This window comes from Nyctereutes procyonoides, unplaced genomic scaffold, assembly GCF_905146905.1.
Source record: "Nyctereutes procyonoides isolate TBG_1078 unplaced genomic scaffold, NYPRO_anot_genome, whole genome shotgun sequence".
Classification (NCBI taxonomy): Eukaryota; Metazoa; Chordata; class Mammalia; order Carnivora; family Canidae; genus Nyctereutes; species Nyctereutes procyonoides.
The window spans coordinates 30,039,943-30,064,416 of NW_026575024.1; the positions used below are offsets into that span (position 1 = coordinate 30,039,943).

The following is a 24,474-nucleotide window of genomic DNA, read 5'->3' on the forward strand; positions in this document are numbered from 1 at the left end:
AGTACTCCTTGACACCAGAAGTCCTTTGACCCATCACTGAAGAGCTCTTCCCAAGAAATGCATGTTATTCTTAACCCTCATTGGTGTAGGGGAAGCCTTGATCTCTCCTGGAGACCAGAATTAGTATTTATTTGTTAAGTGAAGGAATGTTGAGGTTATCCTAGATTTTATTAGCTTCTTGGTTCCAAGACCTTTGTTCTTTCTTTATTTATTTTTTAAAGATTTCACTTATTTATTCATGAGAGACACAGAAAGAGGCAGAGACATAGGCAGAGGGAGAAGCAGGCTCCTTGCAGGGAGCCCAATATAGGACTCAATCCCTGGACAGGGATCACACCCTGAGCCAAAGGCAGATGCTGAACCACTGAGCCACCCAGGTATCCCAAGACCTCTGTTTTTTAAAAAGGAGCCCTAAACCATTCTGGGGCTTCCAGACCCTTTGAAAAGCCAAATAAAATGATGGTCTTTATTCCCAGAAGACTGTCCAGAAAGATCTACATAAAACATTGTCATTCATTTTCCAGGTGTCCTCAGGTTGCACTGAATCCTAGCTTTGGGGTGACCTCACCTTGGGGACCCTTGAGAGTAGTACCCACAGCTTCTGTGTTCCCTAATTTTCTTTGTAAAAGAAGAAAATAAGGGATCCCTGGGTGGCGCAGCAGTTTGGTGCCTGCCTTTGGCCCAGGGCGTGATCCTGGAGACCTGGGATCGAATCCCACGTCCGGCTCCCCATACATGGAGCCTGCTTCTCCCTCTGCCTATGTCTCTGCCTCTCTCTCTCTGTGTGACTATCATAAATAAATTAAAAAAAATTTTTAAAAAAAGAAGAAAATAATAGTTATGTTTTATTTTCACACAAATTGGTACTTCATCTTATTTCCAAGCCACATTTTAAGCATGGATAATTAGACTAATTTTCCCATTATTCCAATTTAGACATACAAGCAGATGTTTTGATATACTACCTGCTACTTTCATTTTTCAGAGATTCAAAAAATGATTTTTGTGTTTTGAGATTTTATGTAATTTTAAAGAGAACTCATAATTAATTTTTGGCACATGAAATAAACCTATGCCTGAGGACACTGGAGTGGAGAAGTTGTTATATTTGCCCTTCTTTAGTTTAAAAGGACCTAAGGGTTACCCCCTTCTCTTCCTTTTCCAGTAACATTAAGTTCTGATTGTGTGCCATGCCCTCCTATACGATTAATAAGTATGTCCGTAGGAAATTATAATTTGACATATTTTTGGTATGAGGCATAGGGGTGAGCACATCATGGCAATACTACAGTTTTATTCTAGGCCTTTTATAGAAACAGTGTGATTACTGTAATAACTGTTTTACTATTAAAGATCCAATCTGAGATTTAAACTTTAGTTTTTATAAACTCTTGTCTTGCAAAACCTTTTTCTTAATAAAGATGAAATTGAAGCTTCACTTTCTGTTTGTATTATTCTAGAGATAGTAGACACTACTTTCTGGCCTATAAGAATGTCATTCAGCTTTTTGAACCAAATACTTTTTGTATTCTTCTGCTTACTGGGGCTTGAAAAGTAGGCATAACATATTTCTTACATTACAACTATATAGATTTAAAAATACTGCATATAAATATTTATAGTAATTTATTATAAATATGTTATAAGCTGATATTTGGGTGTAGGTGTGAGCATTAATTAGCTTGTTTTTAATAATTAATTTCTGATTTCCTGACATTCTTTGCTACAAAATTTTTTAGTTTTCTTCATAGGCCTTAGAAGAAATCTACATCCTTAAAAGTATCCTGATAGTCCAGTTATTACTCCTCCCCTTTTAAAATCTGAATTATGTCTTCTCAGAGTGCTGTCAATATAGTTCTCATGTTATTACAAGACACATTCTAAACTATTGAGTTAAACTGGTCCTCCATTTTCTTTTTTTTTTTTTAATATTTTATTTATTTATTCATGAGAGACACAGGGAGAGAGGCAGAGACATAGGCAGAGGGAGAAGCAGGCTCTTTTCAGGGAGCCCAATATGGGACCTGGTCCCCAGACCCTGGGATCACACCTGAGCCGAAGACAGGCACTCAACCGTTGAGCTTTCCAGGTGTCTCTGGTCCTCCCTTTTCTTCCATCTGACATGAGTAGATAAACTTACTGAGGATTTTAAATACACCAATCTGGGCAATAATCTTTACTTCGCTGAACTTTGAGAAATTGTCCAGAGGTATACATACCATAAAGATGGGGAGTATATAGTTAGTAGTTTGTTTTATCCTCTTCTCCAAACTTGCAAGCTTGCATTTGACAGTTTTCTAATGCTCATTACTGTTGGGGCCACCAAGAATAGCATAGTCATCCCACCCTTGAGAAGCTAAGCTGGAAGCTTTGCAAGAATTTCTTCTCCCCTTAGGTTTTTTAACTTGTCTCCCCTTATGAAAATCCAGCAGGGTTGATTTTATTTCATTACCCGTGTTAGCTACACAGTGTTGAGTGACCCCAGTTAGGCCAACCGGTAAGTACTGCCTTTGTGCTTGTGAGTGAACTGGAGACCCAGTAAGAATCTTAAACTTTGGGGAGTTGAAAATTCTGCTAAATTAATGTGTTTCTTGTGTTGATTTCATTTCCCCCACTGTTTTAATAGTTTTGACATGTGTCCGAACAATTGCTCAGGCCGAGGAGAATGTAAAAGCAGTAATAGCAGCAACACTGTCCAATGTGAGTGTTTGGAAACCTGGAAAGGGGAGGCCTGCGATGTTCCTCACTGTGTCCATGATTGTGGTTTTCCTAATCGAGGCGTTTGCAATTCAAGTGATGACAGGGGATGCTCTTGCTTCCCGGAATGGCAGGGTAGGAGCTTCTTTAATCTGTTTCTCTTCATTTGACAGCGTCTTCTTAGTTCAATAATTTGTATATTAACCTTATATGTACCTATATGACCTAGCATATATACCACTTATGTTAGTTAGATATCAGGTAGCATTTAAGTTTTTGCATCTCTTTATTCAGATTTTTGCAAATCTTTCATTTCATATATGTGTGGTTGTGGTCTCTTTAGAATCATGGAGGGGTTTGACATTCTTTGCAATTCATTCATGAAAATTGGAGGACTTGGTCTCAGCCTCAAGAGAACGTAACAGAGAACCAAGCTAGGAAGTGGGATGAGAACTAACAATAATGGTATCTCTCAGAAACTTTCAGTAAATTCAGAAAAAATGGGGGTCAGTTGTACAGTAGAATCCTGAAACAGTCAGCAAGTGGAATTATCTGCAGATAGAGAGGTTATCAAAGAACCTTTAGCAAATTCTTTAAGGGTTGTGTAGTAACAGCTGTTAGTGATTTAGTAATTTTCTTTATTCATTTGCCTTTTCTTTAGAGTACTTTTATTTTGAAAGGAAACGCCCTTGTTCAAATGCTTTTGTGTGTGTGCTTTGGCTGACATCAAGGAGTTAAGTAACTGAAGTCTTTGAGTTCTTACCTCTGTGCACAGGTTGCAGCAGGAGCCATACTCCCAAGAATGGAGTTTCTTGATTTTCTGGGAAATGAATGGGTTGTATTATTACTCCTAGGACTAGTTTTTACATTTTAGCCCTAAAGCTTTTCATTTGAGTTAATAATTCCTTTGTCTACTCTTTTCCTCTCAGAGCTGCTTAAGCAAATATTTCATTACAAAAAAATCCTAACCTACATACGGTCAGGTTATCATTAGGAAGTATATGATTTTGAATTTTACTGGAGGTGACCCTTGGTCACAAGCTTTGAGTGTATTGAAAGTATCAATGAAAGAGCTTTGTCTGATATTTAGATGCTAAAGGAAAGACTAAATATTCTTTAGGTATTTGTTACATTTATGTGATTAAAACTTGAAGTGCAGTAATTTTAAAGCTGCATTTTGTGAAGCTAATTTATTCTGTTTTATTAGGTCCCGGATGTTCAATTCCTGTACCAGCTAACCAGTCATTTTGGACTCGAGAGGAATATTCTAACCTAAAGCTCCCCAGAGCCTCTCACAAAGCAGTGGTCAATGGAAATATAATGTGGGTTGTTGGAGGATATATGTTCAATCACTCAGATTACAACATGGTTCTAGCGTAAGTAGTTTTAAACATTTTTGCAAGAAGCTTACTAGTTTTCCATTTTGAAAATTTATAGAGATAAATGAAATCAATAATTCCATTACCTGAGGAAAATCTCTGTTAATATTTTAGTAGTAGTTGTTCCAGAATTTTTTTATGTATTCTTAGTTTTTGAAGTTGAGAGCAACAAATACATTGTTAAAATAAGCAATAATTCATCTTTTCTAGATACCAACTCTCATATTTTGCTTTAGGCTCTATATAAATTGGGGATTACTTTACATGTAAATTTAATTAGCATTTCTGTAGGTCAGATTATTTGAATTTGTAGTTTGCCAGAGGAAATTATGCCATTATCTAATACTTGACCCAGAGTTCAAGGTCCATTTGTGGGTCCCACATTGTTCATCTTGAAGGGAGAATATATGTTATCACAGTGGAGTTATGAAGTTAGTTATGAGGATTTATTTTAGAGAGAGAAATTTATGAACACGTACTCATGCTGATTTTGTGCCCTGGAAAGTTTTTCTAGGCATTTTTTATTAATGAAGATTGTAAAAAACCAGCATCTGTTCTTTAAGGGATTCTGGAACTACAGCAGCAACAGCATACTTTCTGAATCCCCCAAATAGTCATTAAAGCACATAGACAACTAGTATGGCAAAATGAAAAAACATATGAGTAACAAAACAAAACTTGGTCAAAAGGTATCTACACAGATAGGTGGGGCTAACTGTTTACAGCCACAGGACCTGTGTGGTATTGGCATCTGAGCAGAAGTAAGCAAAGGGGAGCAAGAGGCCAACTGACAGGCTCCAGCATTCCTAAAAGAAGCTACTTTGAGAACAGCAGCTGGAATTGGAAAGATTTGTGTATTCTAGTAAGGGCTAAACTCATGGGAATCGATAATAGGATTTGAAGGGGCTAGAGCAGTTTGTGCCTTTTTAGCTCTCAAAATGAACTAGCCAAAGTGTTCTCACAAGAGAAAGTTCTACAGTAAGGAGAAACTGCTGGAATTAGAATTCAAATTGAAAAGGATAGGGACCATAGAGAAAAGGTTAAAAGAGTGTCCAGTTAACAGTAAGGAAGGTGAACAGAGCCAAATATCTCAACACATAAGCTGCCATGTATTTGAACACCACACTGTTGACAACAGAAGAGTGAGCTAGAGAGCTGAGATTAAAATCTCAGCTAGGAAGATGGTCCTAACCCAGGCCTCTTCTGTATGAGTTCAGGGAAAAGTAGTTTTACTTAAAATTGAGCAACAGAAAAGTATCAAGATTTAATGACATAAAAAATTAAAAGTTAAAGTAACATAGAAAAGAAAAAGAGACTGCCTGGTAGAATAACCCCCCTTTGTACATGAAAGCATAATAGAAAAATATACTTACAAAACTGAGAAAAGTGAGAACTTAATATTCCCAAGCAAGCTAAAATATGGCAAAAAAAAAATGATGCAAGGCATGAAAGAATAATATAATCAGAAACAGAAAAATTGAGAAATGAGATGATAGAAGTTAGGAAAGAATTTTAAAATAATTTTAGAATTGAAGTCAAACCCAGGAGGAACGCAGAGTAAATAAGATGCTCCTTTAAAAAAAAAAAAAAAGATTTATTTCTTTATTTTAGAGAGAGAGAGTGCATGCATATGCACACAGAGAGGCAGGGAGAGAGAAGCAGACTCCTCACTGAGTGCAGAGCATGATGTGGGTCTAGTTCTCACAATTCCAAGATCATGACCTGAGCTGAAACCGAGAGCCAGATGCTTAACTGACTAAGCCACTCAGGTGGCCTGATACTCCTGTAGTAATAGAATATGAAAAAGGAAATTATTAAAAAATCATAAAGAAATGATTTCCCCTATTCTTTATGGTAAGTATAGTTAAAAATCTTGAACGTTATATATAAAGCAAACATGAAACCATTATATATAAAGCAAACATGAAAGGTACATGAGTACCTTTCTACTCTGAAAGGTAGAGAGAAGGCAGTCTGGCTAGGGACCTCGGAACCTAAGGAACGATGTAATGGAAAATTCCAGGAGTTTTCTTTTTATCTCATATATCTCAGATTTGATGTTGGAAAAAGCAGCAATCTGGAAATGCCAAGCCCCAAGAATAAGCCTGCCTGTTCTCTCTAGCCTAAGGACTAGGAAAGGAGCAGCTTAGTGAGACAGAAAACTTTTATTAGACACAAATAACCACTCTACTATAGCCACACACTACAGAAAGAACTGTGGCCTCACCTTCATTCCTGTCAACAAAGTCTGATGCTAGCAGAGTCTAGATTCCCACTCTTGCCAGGATCTAGTGAGGTGCTCCAACAACTCCGCCCCCCCCCCCAACTCCCTCTCACTACCAGTATTAGGAAAGGCCAATTAGGGAACTGAGACTCTCAGCAATCTAGTTTTTATGTAACCTAGTTAATATTTAGCCATTTGGTTTTTGTTTTTGCATTTGTTATTTGCTTACAGTCTTAACCTCTGAAGACCAGTTAGGGAACTGGGACTTTCTTCTCCACTAGGCATAAATGAGGCTTCCTCCCCCGCTGTGATGTCACTGGAGACTCTGTGGGGAACCTGGATTCTACCCACACCTGGTAGTAACAACAGTAATGAGTTGGCCTTTCCCCTTCCCTACTGGGGTGTCAGATGAAGCCTGCTATAACAGTAGATGTAAATAAGATCAGAGCCTCATGCTATGATATCCAAAATGTTCAGATTTCAATTGAAAATCATTTCTCATGCAAAGAGCCAGGAAAATCCTAACTTGAATGAAGAAGACAGTTGAGATGCTGACAGCAGGATGACATAGATACTAGAATTATCTGACAAGATTTTAAACAGCCATTATAAAAATGCTTTGGTGTGCGATTATAGACACACCTAAATCGAATGAATAATAGAACCTCATCAAAGACATAGAAGATTTAAGGAAGAATCAAATGGAAATTTTAGAACTGAAAAATACAGTAACCAAAACAAAAATCCCAGTGAACAGGGTCAATAGCAGAATGGAGAGGACAGAGGAAAGAATTAGTGAACTTGAAGATAGAACAGTAGATATCCCTCAATCTAAACCAGAGAGAAAATAGAATACTTAAGATTTAAATAGAACTTCAGAGACCTGAAGGTCTCTGGCTATAACAAAAAATCTTAACATTTCTGTCACTGGAGGAGTCCTGGAAGGAGAGGAGCAAGAGAGTGTCAGAAAAGGAATTTGAAGAAATAATGGCAGAGAATTGTCCAAATTTGGCAGAAGACATGCATGTACATGTGAGCAGTTGGGTGAACTTCAGCAATTCTTGGCTCCCACAGGGCTTCACAGTCCATTGGTTTTGTCTCAGACTTGCTCTCATTCTCCTGCTCAACTGCCATATTTCTTTTCAGTTTTCGAATCTCCACCACATATTCTCCTAGTTTTCATTCTCAGCTAATGGCCTTGCTTCCTGTTTCTATGTTGAAAGGTAACAGTTATCCAAAGAAGACTTCCTCAAACTCCCACCACCACATTTAGCTGTTACCTTCATCTCTGCTCATTTATCCTATCTTCTGTTCTGTGCATCAGCACTGTCCAGTGGGGCACTATCCTATCACTAGCCATGTGTGGTCATTGAGTGCTTGAAAGGTGGCTAATGTGACTGAGGAGCTGAATTTTATTTTATTTTATTTTATTTTATTTTGTTTTATTTTATTTTATTTTATTTATTATTTTAAAGATTTATTTATTTATTTATGATAGACATAGAGAGAAAGAGAGGCAGAGACACAGGAGGAGGGAGAAGCAGGCTCCATGCCGGGAGCCTGACGTGGGACTCGATCCTGGGACTCCAGGATCGCGCCCTGGGCCAAAGGCAGGTGCCAAACTGCTGAGCCACCCAGGGATCCCCCTGAGGAGCTGAATTTTAAAGTTTAAATTCTTAGTCCTCATCTTATTTGATCTTTCACCAACATTTGATATAATACTAGTCCCTCCCTCCTTTTTTTTTCTTTTAAGATTTATTCATTCATTTGAGAGTGAGTGCACACACAAGTGGGAGGAGGAGCAGAGGGCGAGGGAGAGAATCCCCAAATGGCCTCCCTGTGAGGGTAGAGCCCGAGGTGGGGCTTGATCCCAGGAACCTGAGATCATGTCCTGAGCTGAAATTAAGAGTTGGACACTGAACTGACTGAGCCACCCAGGCACCCCGTCCCTCCACTTTTAAACACTTTCTTCAGCTGTCTTCCAGGATTCCGCATTCTCTTCATATTTGTTCCAACTACTTATTCCTTCTCAGCCTCTTTAGCTGGTTCCTCTTCAACTGACTGACTTCTGAATGATGATGTGTCCCACGGCTCCGCTCTTAGTCCTCTTCCTTGGGAGTGTATATTTACTCTCCTGGTAGTCTTATGTAATATCTTAACTTGTGTGTTGGTGACTCTCAGATTGAAGTCTGCATCCTAGACTTTTCACCTGAACCCATATCACCACCTTTTTATTTGACATCTCAATCTTTTGGCTGTCTGAAAGGCATCTTAAACTTTATGTGTCCAAAATTGATCTTTCCTCTAGGCCAGTTCTTGCCCTAGATGTGACTATCTCAGTTAATGACTACTTCATACTTCTCTTTGCTTAATCCCAGAATTTTGGAGCCATCCTTGACTTCTTGTTTTTACACTCTCCATATCAGTGCATGTATTAGCTATCCCTTGCTACATAACAAATGACCACAAATGTAGCAGCTTAAAACAGCACATATTTATTCATCGTTTTTGCTGGTCAGGAGTCTGGGCATGTCTTAACTCCATGCTCTGCCATCAAGGTGTCACCTGGCCTGTGTTCTCATCTAGAGATTCCACTGGGGAAGAGTCTACTTCCAAGTTCATTAGAATTGTTGGCAGGATCCATTCCCTTGTGGTTTTAGGACTCAGAGCCCCAGCTTTTTGCTGGCTGTCAAGTGGAGGCTGCCCTCTACTCTAGAGGCCATTCACAGTTCCTTATTACTTTGACTTTTCTAGTGTGGCTGCTTGCTTCATTAGGTCACGAGGGGAATCTCTAGACTGAGTCTCCTGGCAGAATAGATATCATGGAAATGATGTCTCATCATCTTTGCCATGTTCTATTGGTTAGAAACAAGTCCTAGATCCTGCTCACACTTGAGGGGAGGGTATTATCCAGAAGCAGAAATCTTGAACACCACCACCATAGTGTCTATCTGCTACAGTATATCAGTAGGTCTTGTTAGCTCTACCTAGAAAATCTATCCCCACTCTAACTACTTTTCACTACTTGTGCCACCACTCTGAGAAGGTAAAATTAAAGGCGTGAAAGTGATTATCCCTTCTGCTATGATACAGATATTATGAGAGTCGAGTATTCTACCATTTATGTGATTTTTACCCTTGTATTTGGCATCATCCTCTTTTAAAGCAAAAAATCTGGGAGTGATTTTGATCCTTTCCTTCACCTCCTCATATCCTATTCTCATATCAAGCCCACCAAATAAATGTCATATTCATTCTTTTCTCTCTGTGACCAGCCTGCCATTGTTGCTCACCTAGCTTCAGCACTAGATTCTTAGCAAGTCTGTGTGTTTCCATGCATTCCTCTTAATCTATTTTTTAAATATCAGCTGGGATTTTTTTTTTTTTAAGTGTAAGTATACTACCTTCTTAAAACCCATCAGTGGCTGTTCCTATTGGACCTCTTGGGCCTCCCTGATCTGATTACTGCTCACCTTCCCAGTCTCACCCTGTTCCTTTCCTGCCTCCTCAGCCTTCTAGGCTTTACCTAAAACTCCAGGTGCATCCTTACTTTAAAGCCTTTTGTACTCACCCCTCCCTCGGTCCAGACTCTTCTTGCTGTTGTACCCTAGGGCTGTTTTCTTTTCACCCGTTAGATCTCAGTTATACCACAAGAGACCTTCCCTGATCATCCAGTTCAGGCAGGTTCTCCCTGTTATTTTTCATAGTTCTCATTTCCTTTAGAGCAGCATGCATCATTTTTAGTGCTGTGTGTGCCCCTTGTTGCATTTGCTCATTTTTTGCCTTTTCCACTCTAGGTTCTCCAAGGTTAGAGACCTTATTTGCTCACTTAGCTCAGAGCTTTGCTCATAGAATGTGCTCAAATAAGTGTTTATCAGGTGAACGGAAGAGTAAATGAATTATTTATTTCCTTCACAAATATTTGTTTCTGGGAATATTAATGTCACTTCTTTTATGTGACTGGTGTACCTCATGAGCTACATTTGTAATATTTTTTTTCTGCTTGTACTTAATCAAAACATGATTTTTACAGCTTTATGTATTTCATGTAAATGTTAATGTAGTTTCAAATAAATTTTTACTAACTCATGGAAAGTAAAAATATAGTGACTCCTTTTAGAAAAAGTATTTCTGGAACTTAGATTATAAGTTTTATCATCATTTATATTCTTACATAAGCATATTTCAGCAATTGAGCTATTTTTTCCACAATCCTATTAACCCAAAACTTTTTACTTACATTAAAAAGTAGTCCCCATTTTATGTCACCCAAGAGTCCTCTTACACAAATGGTCTTGGTCTCGTAAGTTAATATTTCCAATTGAAACTTCATCACTGTATTTCCTTAAGCAAAAAGGAGTTTTTAAAAAAAACATTTAAAAAGAAAAAGTAAGGGGGCATTTGGGTGGCTCAGTCGGTTAAATACCCGACTCTCAATTTCGGCTCGGGTCATGATCTCAGGGACATGAGATCGAGCCCTGTGTTGGGCTCTGCACTGAGTGTGGAGCCTGATTAAAATTGAACAGCAGGTAATCAAATGAGGAGAAGGGTATCATCTAATCCAGTAAATTTTAAAACAGACTCACAGGAACTGTACACTGACCCCTTTTTTACCCCATGGAAACCGTATGGTGAGATTCTGAGAACTCTACAAATAACCCCAAATCTGGAAAGACAAAAACTGCGTGGGGAATCATTGTTTTTTCGCTCTTGTAATGGAGGGGTAGGAGAAGTTATTGCTGAGAAAGTCTGGGTGAAAAGAGGGGAAATTGATTGAGTGGTTGACTCTGCCCAAATGTCAGAGCTGCTTCTGATTTGGGTTATGCCTTGACCTAGGACACTTAAAATTTCCAAGGAGAGCAGAGTCTGGATGATTTATACTAATAGGCTGCGTACTCCCCCATCTGAGTCTCAGCATATCCTCAGACTTCAGAACAGTGGATAGAACTTAAAATACCATCTTTCACACTAAAGCTAAAATGGAAGGATAAGCTAAGACAAGTTTATCTTAGATATTGCAGAAAAAGAATTAAGAAATCACCTGCACTTTGCAAATGTCTGGAGAGCAATATCTATCTAACCACAAGCAAGATGAAAGAAATGATGCTATAGCTAACGCAATTATTCTATGATGGAAAAATAAAGAGGAAGAAAGCAGCATGTAAATGCTGACAACTGGTCATAGAAGAAAAATAGGGAGATTTCTTCCAACTGCTTCATGCTGCACATCAATTTAATGAGAATTTGAATTTAAAAAAAGGCGAAAGACATGAAAATAATAACAAAGATGAAATGGGAGATTACATATCTAAGGAAATGTAAATAAATTATATACAGCAAAAACTAGAATGAAAATTGAATTACAGCTTTATAGACATTCCAGCAAATACAGGTTGAAATAATTAGTAGAGCAAAGGCACATGGAAGACAGGAGATCTAATATAAAGATAATTGCTGTCAGTGAAGTAAAGAACCTAACAAATAGGACAGATTGAAATAGCACAAGAAGGGATCCCTGGGTGGCGCAGTGGTTTGGCGCCTGCCTTTGGCCCAGGGTGCGATCCTGGAGACCCGGGATCTAATCCCACATCGGGCTCCCAGTGCATGGAGCCTGCTTCTCCCTCTGCCTGTGTCTCTGCCTCTCTCTCTCTCTCTCTGTGACTATCGTAAATAAATAAAAATTTAAAAAATTAAAAAAAAAAGAAATAGCACAAGAAGTTTTAGGAAAATTGTATAGCTGTCCAACAAGATCTGATTTGATCAAGTTATTTTAGAAGTTATTTGTCCTTTTTAGAACAAAGGACAAATTCTTGGGTGGGAAGCCTCAGGTAGTTCTGTGCCTCCTCTGGCTAGTGTCATGTTTAAGCCTTTGCCATGGTCTTTGGATGGTCAGACACTGTGATTGGAATACCAGGCCACTATGGGTGGTGGAAGAATGTACCCAGTGCCATGATGGTCATCATGATACCAATCATCAAGGAGGAATTTGTGAGAGAGATGGCTGCAGTTCTGGAAGACATTTGTTTCTGCATTCCAGAAATTGCCTTTGCTTATCTATTTGTCCAGGTCTTAGAACTAGTTATTCAGTATTCTATTTTCTTGGACTGAGCTCCCACGAGAATTTTGGTGATTAGAATTTCTTATGTTTTATTGCATCAGTATTGTTCTTGACTTGTGTTTGCATCTCTGGTTTGTGAAAAGAGTCACAACCTGTTATGTAAGATCTTTTGGTAGTTCATCTGTGCCAGGTTATCGGGACCTGCCAGTGCCTTACTGTTTCTAACAAGCTCGTGAGCTGACCTGTCATTGACTAAGAGGAGCAAAATTAATTAAGATACAGATTGAGCACCCTCCATGTCACTTGAAAGAGAAGTGAATTAAACCATCTAGAGATTTGGGCTCCCTTTGTTTTCTTTCCTCTCTTTCAAGCTTACAGAGACAGACTTGAGCATTAGGGGTATTATATGTTTTCAGAAGCCAGGCTAGTCCTCAGGAAAGACCTTCTACAGCCAGAGCTCCATAAAATTACTGCAGTGGTATGTAGTCCATTTTGTAAAGACATTACCCTGCATGGATTTTAGTTATTTCTACCTAAGTAAAATATAATACTGTGACTTTAAAAAATAGAGAAGAAAGGAGAGAGAGGGAAAAGGAGAGAGAATGAGAGTAACTGAGAGTTCTTCAGCCTTCCAAACAGAAAAGCAAAGCACATGGAAGGAGAAAAAGTCTTACTGGCCTTGGGCTTCTCCAACACAGCATTTACTACCACTGTTATTCAAGGGAGCAGCATCTGCAAAGTCCTGATATCAAGAAAGGATGGCCGAGATATTATACCCAGCCAAGATGTCATTTACCTGTAGAGCTAGCAAGCAGATACTCATAAACATAAGAGAACTTAGGAGAAGGAGCACATGTGAGCGCCACCAGAAAACAACCACTTGGCAATAAAATACAGCCAAATAAGAATTAAAGACTCAAGGAGAAGTTGTGGTAAGAGGACGATGGTGAAGAGATTGCTTCAGCTAAAATATATGATATGGAATCATAGTAATAGAGTGGAATGTGAATATTATAAACTTGGACAGGGTAAAGTTTGCATAACAAAAACTGGGAGAAGAAATGGGAGGAAATGTAAGATTTTCAACTTTCAAAGCAGGAAGTTAATGGATTCTGTCCAAAATTAACTTAATTTTGTATGTAACTTAAAAACAAAAGTGAATCTAACTTCTAAATAATTTTTCATGTATTTTTTAAAATGTGGAATATTCAAAGAATGCAAAAAATAGCTGGTATTAATATAGTATTCGTATTCAATAAATGTCACTTCTTTTTTTTTTGAGGTTTTATTTAATTATTCATGAGAGACACACAGAGGCAGAGACATAGGCAGAGGGAGAAGCAGGCTCCTTGTGGGGAGCCTAATTCGGCACTTGATCCCAGGACCCTGGGTCACAACCTGAGCCAAAGGCAGATACTCAATTACTGAGCTACCCAGGCACCCCTCACCATTTTGTTTTAGATCATGTATAAAATATTTAAGACAGAAGGAAAGATTTGGAGAAGAATGATGAATACTAATGCATACAACACCTAGGTTAGGAAGTAAGACACTGCTAATCTAATTAAAGACCCCTGCCATGCCCCCCTCCAGTCTCAAAGATAATCAGTATCTTGCTTTTGTGCTGTCATTTGTTCACTTACATATCTTTAGACTTTTAATATATACGAACATATGTTAGAGTTAATAAATTTTCTGTTTAGTCATTACAGAAACAGTATTCTGCAGTTTGATTTTTAGGCTTAACAAATTGTTTTGAGATTTGTGTTGAGAAGGTATTGTTTGAGTGTATTTATTTTTCACTCTAAAATTCTATTATATGGTTATACGATCATTTATTGATCCATTTTCTCTTGATGGACATTTGTTTTATCCTTTTTTGCTTATTATATCAAGACTTTCTTATATCTTGTTTGCATAATAATGTTTTCCATAAAACAAAAAACTCAGATTACTCAGGGAAACTTAGTGAAAATAAACATTTTTAAAGTAGAACAAAAGCATTGGTTTCTTTTGGGTTTCTTTTTTCTATTAAATTAAATACAAATTAACACCATTTATTAAAAGTATCTATAGCATGATCCCCTTTGTATAAATATATACTGTCAATGTATTCTCCTGTTTGTATATATGCATTGAAAAATGTCTGGTATGATGTTTACTTAATGTTTGTATTTTAAAAATCTTTAAGTGAATTCATAATAAAATTGAAATGCCAAATGATATTCTAGCTTTCTTAAAAATATGACTTTAAGAAATCAATGAGATAAAGAAAAGGAAAAGTTAGGAATTATCTTTTACTTAATCATCATTCCTTTTTCAGTACTTGTCTTCAATTTCACATGGTTAAACAAGAGAATTTATGGCAGTAAATGTCCCTTCATTATAACACAACTTGCAAGTGATTTAGACTGTGTGTCTAGAAGAGGTTTTCAGGAAGCACTAGAGACTTCCAGTAGGTTTTTTTTCCCCTCATCCCAAGGCTGTGCAGTCCAGCCCTCCTACTCAAGTTCTGATATGCTCTGTGGACACAGCTGTGAGGTTTGTTTGTTTGTTTTCAGAGATGCCTTATCTGCATGGCATGTGTAATGAGCATCTCCAAATTGCATGATATCACAAATAGAAGAATATAAGATACTCTGTTGTGTCATTTTGGTGAAAATGTGATCTGTTTGTTTTGTAGGTATGACCTTGCTTCTAGGGAGTGGCTTGCCTTGAACCGTTCTGTGAACAGTGTGGTTGTCAGATATGGCCATTCTTTAGCATTATACAAGGTAAAATGTCTCCATTTTGTACCAGGCTAGAAACTCAAGTCTTCCACACTTACTTTATTGTATTATGTGGTTGAAAAGCTATATAGTATTGGGGTTTTGTCTCTAAGGTTTTTTTCTTGTGTAAAATACATATAACGTAAAATTGACTGTCTTAACCATTTTTTAAAAAATATTTTTTTTATTTATTTGAGAGAGAGAGTATGCATGCCCAAACACAAGCAGTGGGGAAGCGGGGAGAGAGGGAAGCAAACTCCCTGCCCAGCAGGGAGCCTGACATGGAGCTGGATCCCCAGAATCCTGAGATCGTGACCTGAGCCAAAGGCGGGCACACCAACTGAGCCACCCAGGCACCCCTGTCTCAATCATTTTTAAGTTCAGTGGTATTAAATACATTCCTTTTTTTTTTTAGTTTTTTTATTATTAAATACATTCCTAATTATAACTATCACACCATGCATCTCTGTAATTCTTTTCATCTTGTAAAACTACAACTCTTGCCCATGGAACAATAATTTCCCATATCCCTGCTCCCCTCCTGCCCCCGCCCCAAGTCCCTGGGAACTACCATTCTACTCTATGTCTCTATAATTTTAACTTCAGTTTTGGTTTTTAGTTAAAGGGAAACTTTCTATTATGGAGGAGTGTATATAACTGGCTAAGTTGTAAGTGGAAAATTGAAGTTGAAACCAATTTAACCTGACAGATTTTAATGGATTGAAATTGTACCAGGATATTATGATTGTCGTACTAAATGGTTAAAAATTAATACTGTGTAAATTAGCTATTATGTTAATGAGCAGGTTTAGCTGAGAATAGCCACATTGCAATATAACTGAATAATCACTTTCATTTCCTTTTTTTTTTTTTTTTTTGGATTATGGGAGGGTGAGGGAACTCTTCAACTTAATTTTTCCAAGCCATTTTATACAGTAAGAGATCTCATATGAGGAAGTCCAAGAACAGTGGTGAAGTGTTGGAGATACAGAGTATGATGTTTTATTTTGTGCCTTTCATTCTTCTCTTAATAATTCACTGAAAGGTACATTTTTTACTAGCACTTCTTAAGCTAAGAATAATATCGAGGTTTTGAACTTCTCTTTTTCATTCTTAGATTTGATGCTTTTGATGTTTTTTATAATTCTGTTTACATTTTTTTCCCTAGGATAAAATATACATGTATGGAGGAAAAATTGATTCAACAGGGAATGTGACCAATGAGTTGAGAGTGTTCCATATTCATAATGAGTCGTGGGTATTGTTGACTCCCAAAGCAAAGGAGCAGTATGCAGTGGTCGGACACTCAGCACACATTGTCACATTGAAAACTGGCCGAGTAGTCATGCTGGTCATCTTTGGTCATTGCCCTCTCTATGGATATATAAGCAATGTACAGGAATATGACTTGGGTAGGTATATTTTTTCTAGTGGATCCTTTTTGAATGTCAAATTTAAAACCTTTACGCTTATTATTATGACTGTTTAACAAGATTCCACCTAACTCTGACCCAGTACTTTGTCTTGGAATGCAGTTAATGTTGTGTTACCAGTGAAATTCAGATTATTGTTGCCACTATGTAGTATATATTTGTTACCGTCAATTTGGTGAAGAGTCAAAGATGGCACTAAATGCTTTCAGTGTTGAGAATAAATAAGTAAAAATGGTTTGGAACAACTAATATTCTGAAGAAATAAAAATTTAGATAACCCTTGAGGAATTGGTTTAATGGACCATGATTTCCCCTTAGTGTGTAATCTTTCCATTGGTTAAATTTTATTATATCTCTTGTGGTGGTATGGGAGCATCACCTATAAATTGATAGTTTGAGAAAGTAGGTCCATAAAGTATATCTGTATATTGGTCACTGAAGGTCACGGGGTATTAAGTGTTCAATTGCAGGAAATCTGAGTCTTTTAAATTTAATTATTTTCCTACATGATACATTAGAACATCAGAACATTTAACAGATTGATGTTTGGCCACCTGGCTTTGTTAATTTTTTTGGTATTTTTTTTATTGGAGTTCAATTTGCCAACATATAGTATAACACCCAGTGCTCATCCTGTCAAGTGCCTCCCCTCAGTGCCCGTTACCCAGTCACCCCAACCCCCCGCCCACCTCCCTTTCCACTACCCCTTGTTCGTTTTCCAGAATTAGGTGTCTCTCATGTTATGTCACCCTCTGATATTTCCCACTCATTTTCTCTCCTTTTCCCTATAATCCCTTTCACTATTTTTTATATTCCCTGAATGAATGAAACCATATAATGTTTGTCCTTCTCCGATTGACTTACTTCCCTAAGCATAATACCCTCCAGTTCTATCCATGTTGAAGCAAATGATGGCTATACGTTGTTTCTAATGGCTGAGTAATATTCCAATGTATACATAGACCACATCTTCTTTATCCATTCATCTTTTGATACGGACACCGAGGCCCCTTCCACAGTTCAGCTAATGCGGACATGACTGCTAGAAACATTGGGGTGCAGGTGTCTTGGTTTTTCACTGCATCTGTATCTTTGGGGTAAATCCCCAGTAGTGCAATTGCTGGGTCATAGGGTAGCTCTATTTTTAACTCTTTGAGGAACTTCCACATAGTTTTCCAGAGTGGCTATACCAGTTCACATTCCCACCAACAGTGCAAGAGGGTTCCCCTTTCTCCACATCCTCTCCAACATTTGTTGTTTCCTGTCTTATTAATTTTCACCATTCTCACTGGTGTGAGGTGGTATCTCATTGTGGTTTTGATTTGTATTTCCCTGATGTCAAGGGATACGGAGCATTTTTTCATGTGCTTGTTGGCCATGTGTATGTCTTCTTGGTGAAATTTCTTTTCATGTCTTTTGCCCATTTCATGATTGGATTGTTTGTCTCTTGGGTGTTGAGTTGGATAAGTTCATTATAGATCTTGGATATGTCATTTGAAAATATCTTCTCCCATTCTGTAGGTTGTCTTTTAGTTTTGTTGACTGTTTCTTTTGCTGGCTTTGTTATAAGATTTAAATAGCCTTTCTTTAAAAATAAAAAGATAAAAGAAATTTTTAAGTGTCGAGTCTCCTGAAATCCCTTATTTAAACTAATTGGTTATTTTAAGTATTAGAGTAGGAGCCTACAACATTTGCCTTTAACTGTTTTCCTCTTCTAGCTAAGAACACATGGAGTATATTACCTACCCAGGGTGCCCTTGTCCAAGGGGGCTATGGCCATAGCAGTGTCTATGACCGCAAGACCAGGGCTCTATATGTTCATGGGGGCTACAAGGCTTTCAGCGCCAATAAATACCGGCTCGCAGATGATCTCTACAGATATGATGTGGATACGCAGATGTGGTGAGTGCTTTTTCTTGAGCTTTTACTCTAAGGTGTGAGTTCTGGCACTCATCGGGAAAATATTGGGCAATATTTTTGTTTTCAGGCCTAACAGATTATTCTCTTCAGCGCTGTAGATAGAGAAATTGGGATGGGAAAGAAGCAGAAGGTCATAATGTAGCCAGTATTTATTTTGTAGCATTATTTTATAATTTTGTAGTAGATTGATTAGAAAATTGATTAGAAAATGCTTGATATTTTTTTGACTGGTTTTTCAATTTTCACATTCTCCATACCTCTATAAAAATTTAGCTGGTCAAAATCCTGAGGAATAAATTGTTCTACAAAGCTGTAACGTATGCACATTGCTATAATTAAGTAAAATATATCAATTTTTTAACCTTCTCTTGATGACTAAGGTGTCATCATTGGGGTTAGCTAGTGGCATCGTTGCATGACATCATGAAACAGAGATGGTCTCTTCCCTCTGCTATAAAGTGAACTATATAAAAAGTATGCTAATTTTAACAAATGTAAAGCAAATTTGAGTTATGAAATGATATCATTATATAAAGCAGTGGTTTCTCTTCTTTCTTTTTGTATTTCTTTACATATTTGAGACCATGCTGTAGATATCATTTTACATTCTGTCTCTCATTAAAATGTCTGTCATTTTTACAGGCTGTGTATATACTCTGTCACGTGGATGTACAGAGACTGGGCAGTTGGAAGTTTTGGTTTCTAGCCTTTGTCTTATTATTAAGGCATTGCATATAAGCTTTTGTCTGTATTTTATGTGATTTCTACCCAGAAACTGGGATTATAACATATTCAGACCTTATGACTGAATACTCTTAAGACTCTTAAAACGTTTTATTAAAATTCTAATAAAAATTCTAATTTTAATAAAAATTCTGGTAGGCCTAATTTAAGATTTTACTATTTGTTGTTGAGAAAGTTACTCATATAGAGAGAAAAATCTAGAAGTATTTGCACATTTGGATCTGAAGTTTAAAAAATGGTTGTGTTTGTATTAGCAAATAGATGATAAACATTCTACAAAACTAACCTTTTATTTATTATTTTTAAATAAACTCAAAAGGACCATTCTTAAGGACAGCCGATTTTTCCGTTACTTGCACACAGCTGTGATAGTGAGTGGAACCATGCTGGTGTTTGGAGGAAACACACACAACGACACATCCATGAGCCATGGTGCCAAATGCTTCTCTTCAGATTTCATGGCTTATGATATTGGTAAGTTTCCCAAAGCCATTTTAACTTCAAGAATCTTTTTTTTTTTTTTTAAGATTTTATTTATTTATTCGTGAGATACACAGAGAGAGAGGCAGAGACACAGGCAGAGACAGAAGCAGGCTCCTTACAGGGAGCCCCATGCGGGACTTGATCCCCAGACCTGGGATCATGCCCTGAGCCGAAGGCAGACACTCAGCCGCTGAGCCACCCAGGCATCCCTTCAAGAATTTTTGTCTATAAGCCACATTTTCTTTTTTCTTTTCTTTTCTTTTCTTTTCTTTTCTTTTCTTTTCTTTTCTTTTCTTTTCTTTTCTTTTCTTCTTTTATTCTTCTTCTTCTTCTTCTTCTTCTTCTTCTTCTTCTTCTTCTTCTTCTTCTTTTTTTTTAAGAGAAAGAGCAAGAGCAGGAGATGGAGGGGTAGAGGGAGAGGAAAAGAGAGAATCTTTAAGCAGGTTCCATGCTCAGCACAGAGCCAGACTGGGGACTTGATCTCATAACCCTGAGATTATGACTAAAGCCAAAATCAAGAGTTGGATGCTTAACCAGCTGAGCCACCCAGGTGTGCCTGTAAGCAACATTTTAAAACAAACTGAAAATAGCACTGGCTAAAAATGGTCAGGCCATTTGAAAGAGGTCCAAATGGTATTTTTTAACATTCATGTGGCAAATATTGTAAATCTATTTTTTGAAAAAAGCATTACGTCTGTATTTGATTTCTTTTTAAAAATATTTAAATTAAATTTGCCAATATATAGTAAAACACCTAGTTCTCATCCGATCACATGCTCCCCTTAGTGCCTGTCACCCAGTTACCCCATCCCCGCCTCCAGCCTCCCCTCTGGCAACCCTTTGTTTGTTTCCCAGCATTAGGAGTCTCTCATGGTTTGTCTTCCTAATTTTTCCCCACTCAGTTTTCCTCCTTTCTCCCTTTCACTGTTTAATATATTTTTCTATATTAAGTTCTTTTAAGTGAAATCACTCCCATTAATTGGTTGGATGTTAATTTTTGAGGGTGAGTTGGGTGACCAGCCTCTCCTATGTTACAGGTGAATGCCTTATATAATAGTTGTATGTAGTTGTGACCACTAGCATTACGTTAAGTTGGTTTAACTAATAGCTTTATCTCATTCCCTAAAAAACATATTCCTGAAGTTACTTTGACTTGGAATTTTATTTTATTTATTTTTAAAAGATTTTATTTATTTATTCATGAGAGACACAGAGAGAGAAAGAGAGGCAGAGACACAGGCAGAGGGAGAAGCAGACTCCATGCAGGGACCATGACATGGGAGACATGGGACTTGATCCCAGGACCCCAGGATCACGCCCCCAGCTGAAGGCAGGTGCTAAACGCTGAGCCACCCAGGGATCCCCTAACTTGGAATTTTAAAATTTTTGGTGTGGTAATATATTTGACCATAAGAGGGCAGTATTTGTTCAAGCAAAATAAATACGGGAAAATCTCTTGTGCAAGTATCATCATATGTTTTTTTTGTTTTTTTTTTTTTTTTTAAACAGATGTATATGTGCCCACCCCTGAGCTTGGGGATTATAAGATGAGTAAATTACAGAGCTTGGCCTCATAATAGTGGAGGCAGAGAACTGAGCAGACAATACAATTGCAATTCAGGGTGTCATTTGCTCTGAGATGAATATCTGACAGCATCTGTGGGCATGCCTTAATTCAAGAGAGTAAGAGTTGTGGGCAGGGAAAGCCATCTTGAGTAGGGTCTGGATTCCGAGGAAGTCAGCTAGGTGAAGTTAGGTAACACTTCCCACGTGAAGCAAGCCCTTGTACAGAGACACAGAAGCAAAAAGAGACCCTACCACATACTTGGGGCCTTTGAGTAGTTTTGGCTCTATCAGTTGCACATCAGGGAGAAATGGGTTCCAGCAGAACTAGAGAAGAAAGCAGCTACCAGTCTAGTCAGATCTTGAGAGACCTGTTATGTCATGCTGAGGAGTTTGGGGTTTTGAAGAATCTTACAGAAGAGGTCATAGGATATTTGTGCCTTAAGAAGATCTTTTTGTGGCATTGTGGTGAGTAATTGGGAAGGGGCAAGATAGGAGTTAGGAGGCTGTTGCAAAGTCCTGAGGAGTGTTGGAACCAAGGCTGTTGAAGTGGCAGTAAGGGTAAAGAGAGAGATGGGTTTGAGAACTGCTGGGAACTTGAGGATTGTTGGGGTGCACATCTTTATGGCCAGGTAATTGGTGTGGCCATGGTAGATGGTGCTTTTTACCAAGGCTGGAAGTAGAAAGAGAGGGTCTGGGTTGGGAGGAAGGGAGTAATTCGGGTTTGGGGCCATGTTCAGCTGGAGATGACTATGGGACCGAGCCATAGTCATTGGGAAGCCCTACGCAAGGGTGAGTCTCTAGGGAGCATGTATCATCAGGGATGAGCAGAGAGCCAGAGAATGGATGGATAAAGCAGTCTGAAGGAGAGTGAACACTATGCAAGCGTGTCAGAGAAGCAGGAGGAACTGAAGGTAAGATTGGTGACCCATGAGAGAGTGGTTAACAATGGCTGCAGAGGACTTAAGGAGAACAAGGACTGGAGAGCCTTTTGGATTTAGCAACAGAGATGTCGTTTGTTAGCCTCTAGACAGGGAGGAGTAATCCAGACTGCAATAATGTAAGATGAGATGTACACCATGAATGTTGACTATTTTAGTAAAAAAAAAAATAACCCCCACTTCTTTGTGAAGGGAAGAGAAGGCATAATGCTGTGTTAAAAGTCAGGTGGAACAAAAGGAAGGAGTCCTTGCCACCCTGTGGTTTTAGGAAGGGAAACAAAGTGGGTGGGCAGGAAGCTATGAGAGTTGATGGCCTCTTCTCCATGTGAAGAAGACCACAGAGTCTAGGCTGGGGAAAGGAAGTGAAAGCTGCTGTTAAGGTTCGGTAAAAGTCTGGATCAAGTAAAATGGTTGCTTAGTGAGTGTGAATGTATGAGTGTTTCAGAGAGGGAGTGTGAGTGAGGTTAGCAGGGTACTGCAGTGCTAGTTGGATTAAGGTCCAGAAAAGAATTGATAGCATGAATCAGAACAAAGGAAAATCAGTAGATCCTAGGTGTTCTAAAAAGGAAAGGACTGGGACGCCTGGATGGCTCAGCGGTTGAGTAGCCTGCCTTTGGCCCAGGGCGTGATCCTGGAGTCCTGGGATCGAGTCCCACATCAGGCTCCCTGCATGGAGCCTGCTTCTCCCTCTGCCTGTGTCTCTGCCTCTCTCTCTGTGTGTCTCTCATGATTAAGTAAATAAAATCTTTAAAAAATAAAAAAATAAAAAATAAAAAGGAAAGGACTTTTAAAACATTAGATGAAGTTGGAATTTTATTTATTTATTTATTTATTTATTTATTTATTTATTTATTTCCATTTTTTGCCTGTATTTTCCTGTTTTACTTACTGAATTTGGACAAATCAATATGGAGTGGAAAAAAATTATGGAACCCACATATTTTACTTAAATGAGTTTTGAAAATTATAAAATTTCTTGTTAAGTGTTTTAGTTAAAATTGATGGGCAACAGAGTGAGTGATGTGAGTATCATGGATGTTAGATGCATTCATGAATTAGAACTACTGTATTGTCCTACCTACCCTTCTTCCATGCCCTGCTCCTCTGCTGTTGCCACATTTTACCTCAGAAATAATGGTGTGATAAGAAAAACCAAGAAATACATCTTATGAGGTTGTACTTGTCACAGTCTTCTCCCCAAAGAAGATTCTAGTTCCTACTGATCTTGAAGAGTGGTTCTTTCTGAAATGTGTTTTTCTTGCTCCTAGCTTGTGACCGCTGGTCAGTGCTTCCCAGACCTGATCTCCACCATGATGTCAACAGATTTGGCCATTCAGCAGTCTTACACAACAGGTAAATGTTAAAGAAACACTTGCTCCTTTTCTCTTGTGTTTAAAATGAAAATGAAGTTGAACATGAAAAAGTGGAATGGGACTTACATATTATTTGCATATTTGTATGAATTTCCTGATTTATATTTAAAATATCTGGTGTGGATTTACTTATAATATATGGATTTACTTATAATGCCAAGTTTGTTGGGTGATTTTGTTAGCATGTAGGAGTATGCCATGTTTGGTATACTGAATGCACGGGACAACAAGAGTTACATGGAGTTACTATCTTATGCCTCTGCTGTTCACTGTTGTTTGTGGTACTTGGGTTATCAGGTTTCTCATAGTTGTATCTGAGTGGTAATGAGAGATTTAAAAAAAGAGAGGGCACTTCAGATGGAGGATAAGATAGAGGAACAGAGATGGGGAGATTGTGAAGATTCATATAGATAAATCTGTAGTCTTTGGGTATTCTGAATTCTGTATTTCATTTCATTGCATCCCTCATCGCTCAAAAAGGCCTGGCCTGAGCTAAATAAATCTGCCCCAGGAGAAGGAAGATCCAGAATGGCCATTCTGCCTGTTCTTCACAGTGTGCTTTAAAGATCTCTGATTTAGGGCAGCCCGGGTGGCTCAGCGGTTTAGCGCCGCCTTTGGCCCAGGGCATCATCCTGGAGACCTGGGATCAAGTCCCACGTCAGGCTCCCTGCATGGAGCCTGCTTCTCCCTCTGCCTGTGTTTCTGCCTGTCTCTCTCTCTCTCTCTCTCTCTCTCTCTCTCTCTCTCAACTCTCTGTGTATTCTCATGAATAAATAAAATCTTAAAAAAAAAAAGATCTCTGATTTGTTGGGGCACCTGGCTGGCTCAGTTGGTAGAGCATACATGAGAGACACAGAGAGAGGCGCAGAGTATGCCCCCTGGTAGAGCATA

The 24,474-nt window shown here is 38.2% G+C and overlaps 1 protein-coding gene across 1 annotated transcript in view; it reads left to right on the forward strand.

Annotated features, from left to right (window-relative positions):
* The window catches only part of ATRN (attractin), a 160,516-nt gene that overhangs the window by 49,835 nt on the left and 86,207 nt on the right, over window positions 1-24,474 (forward strand). The window contains 7 exon segments of the mRNA XM_055345920.1: window positions 2,627-2,832; window positions 3,905-4,073; window positions 15,042-15,132; window positions 16,295-16,538; window positions 18,278-18,461; window positions 19,543-19,697; window positions 23,479-23,563. Of these exon segments, the coding sequence (XP_055201895.1) occupies window positions 2,627-2,832; window positions 3,905-4,073; window positions 15,042-15,132; window positions 16,295-16,538; window positions 18,278-18,461; window positions 19,543-19,697; window positions 23,479-23,563 (1,134 nt within the window).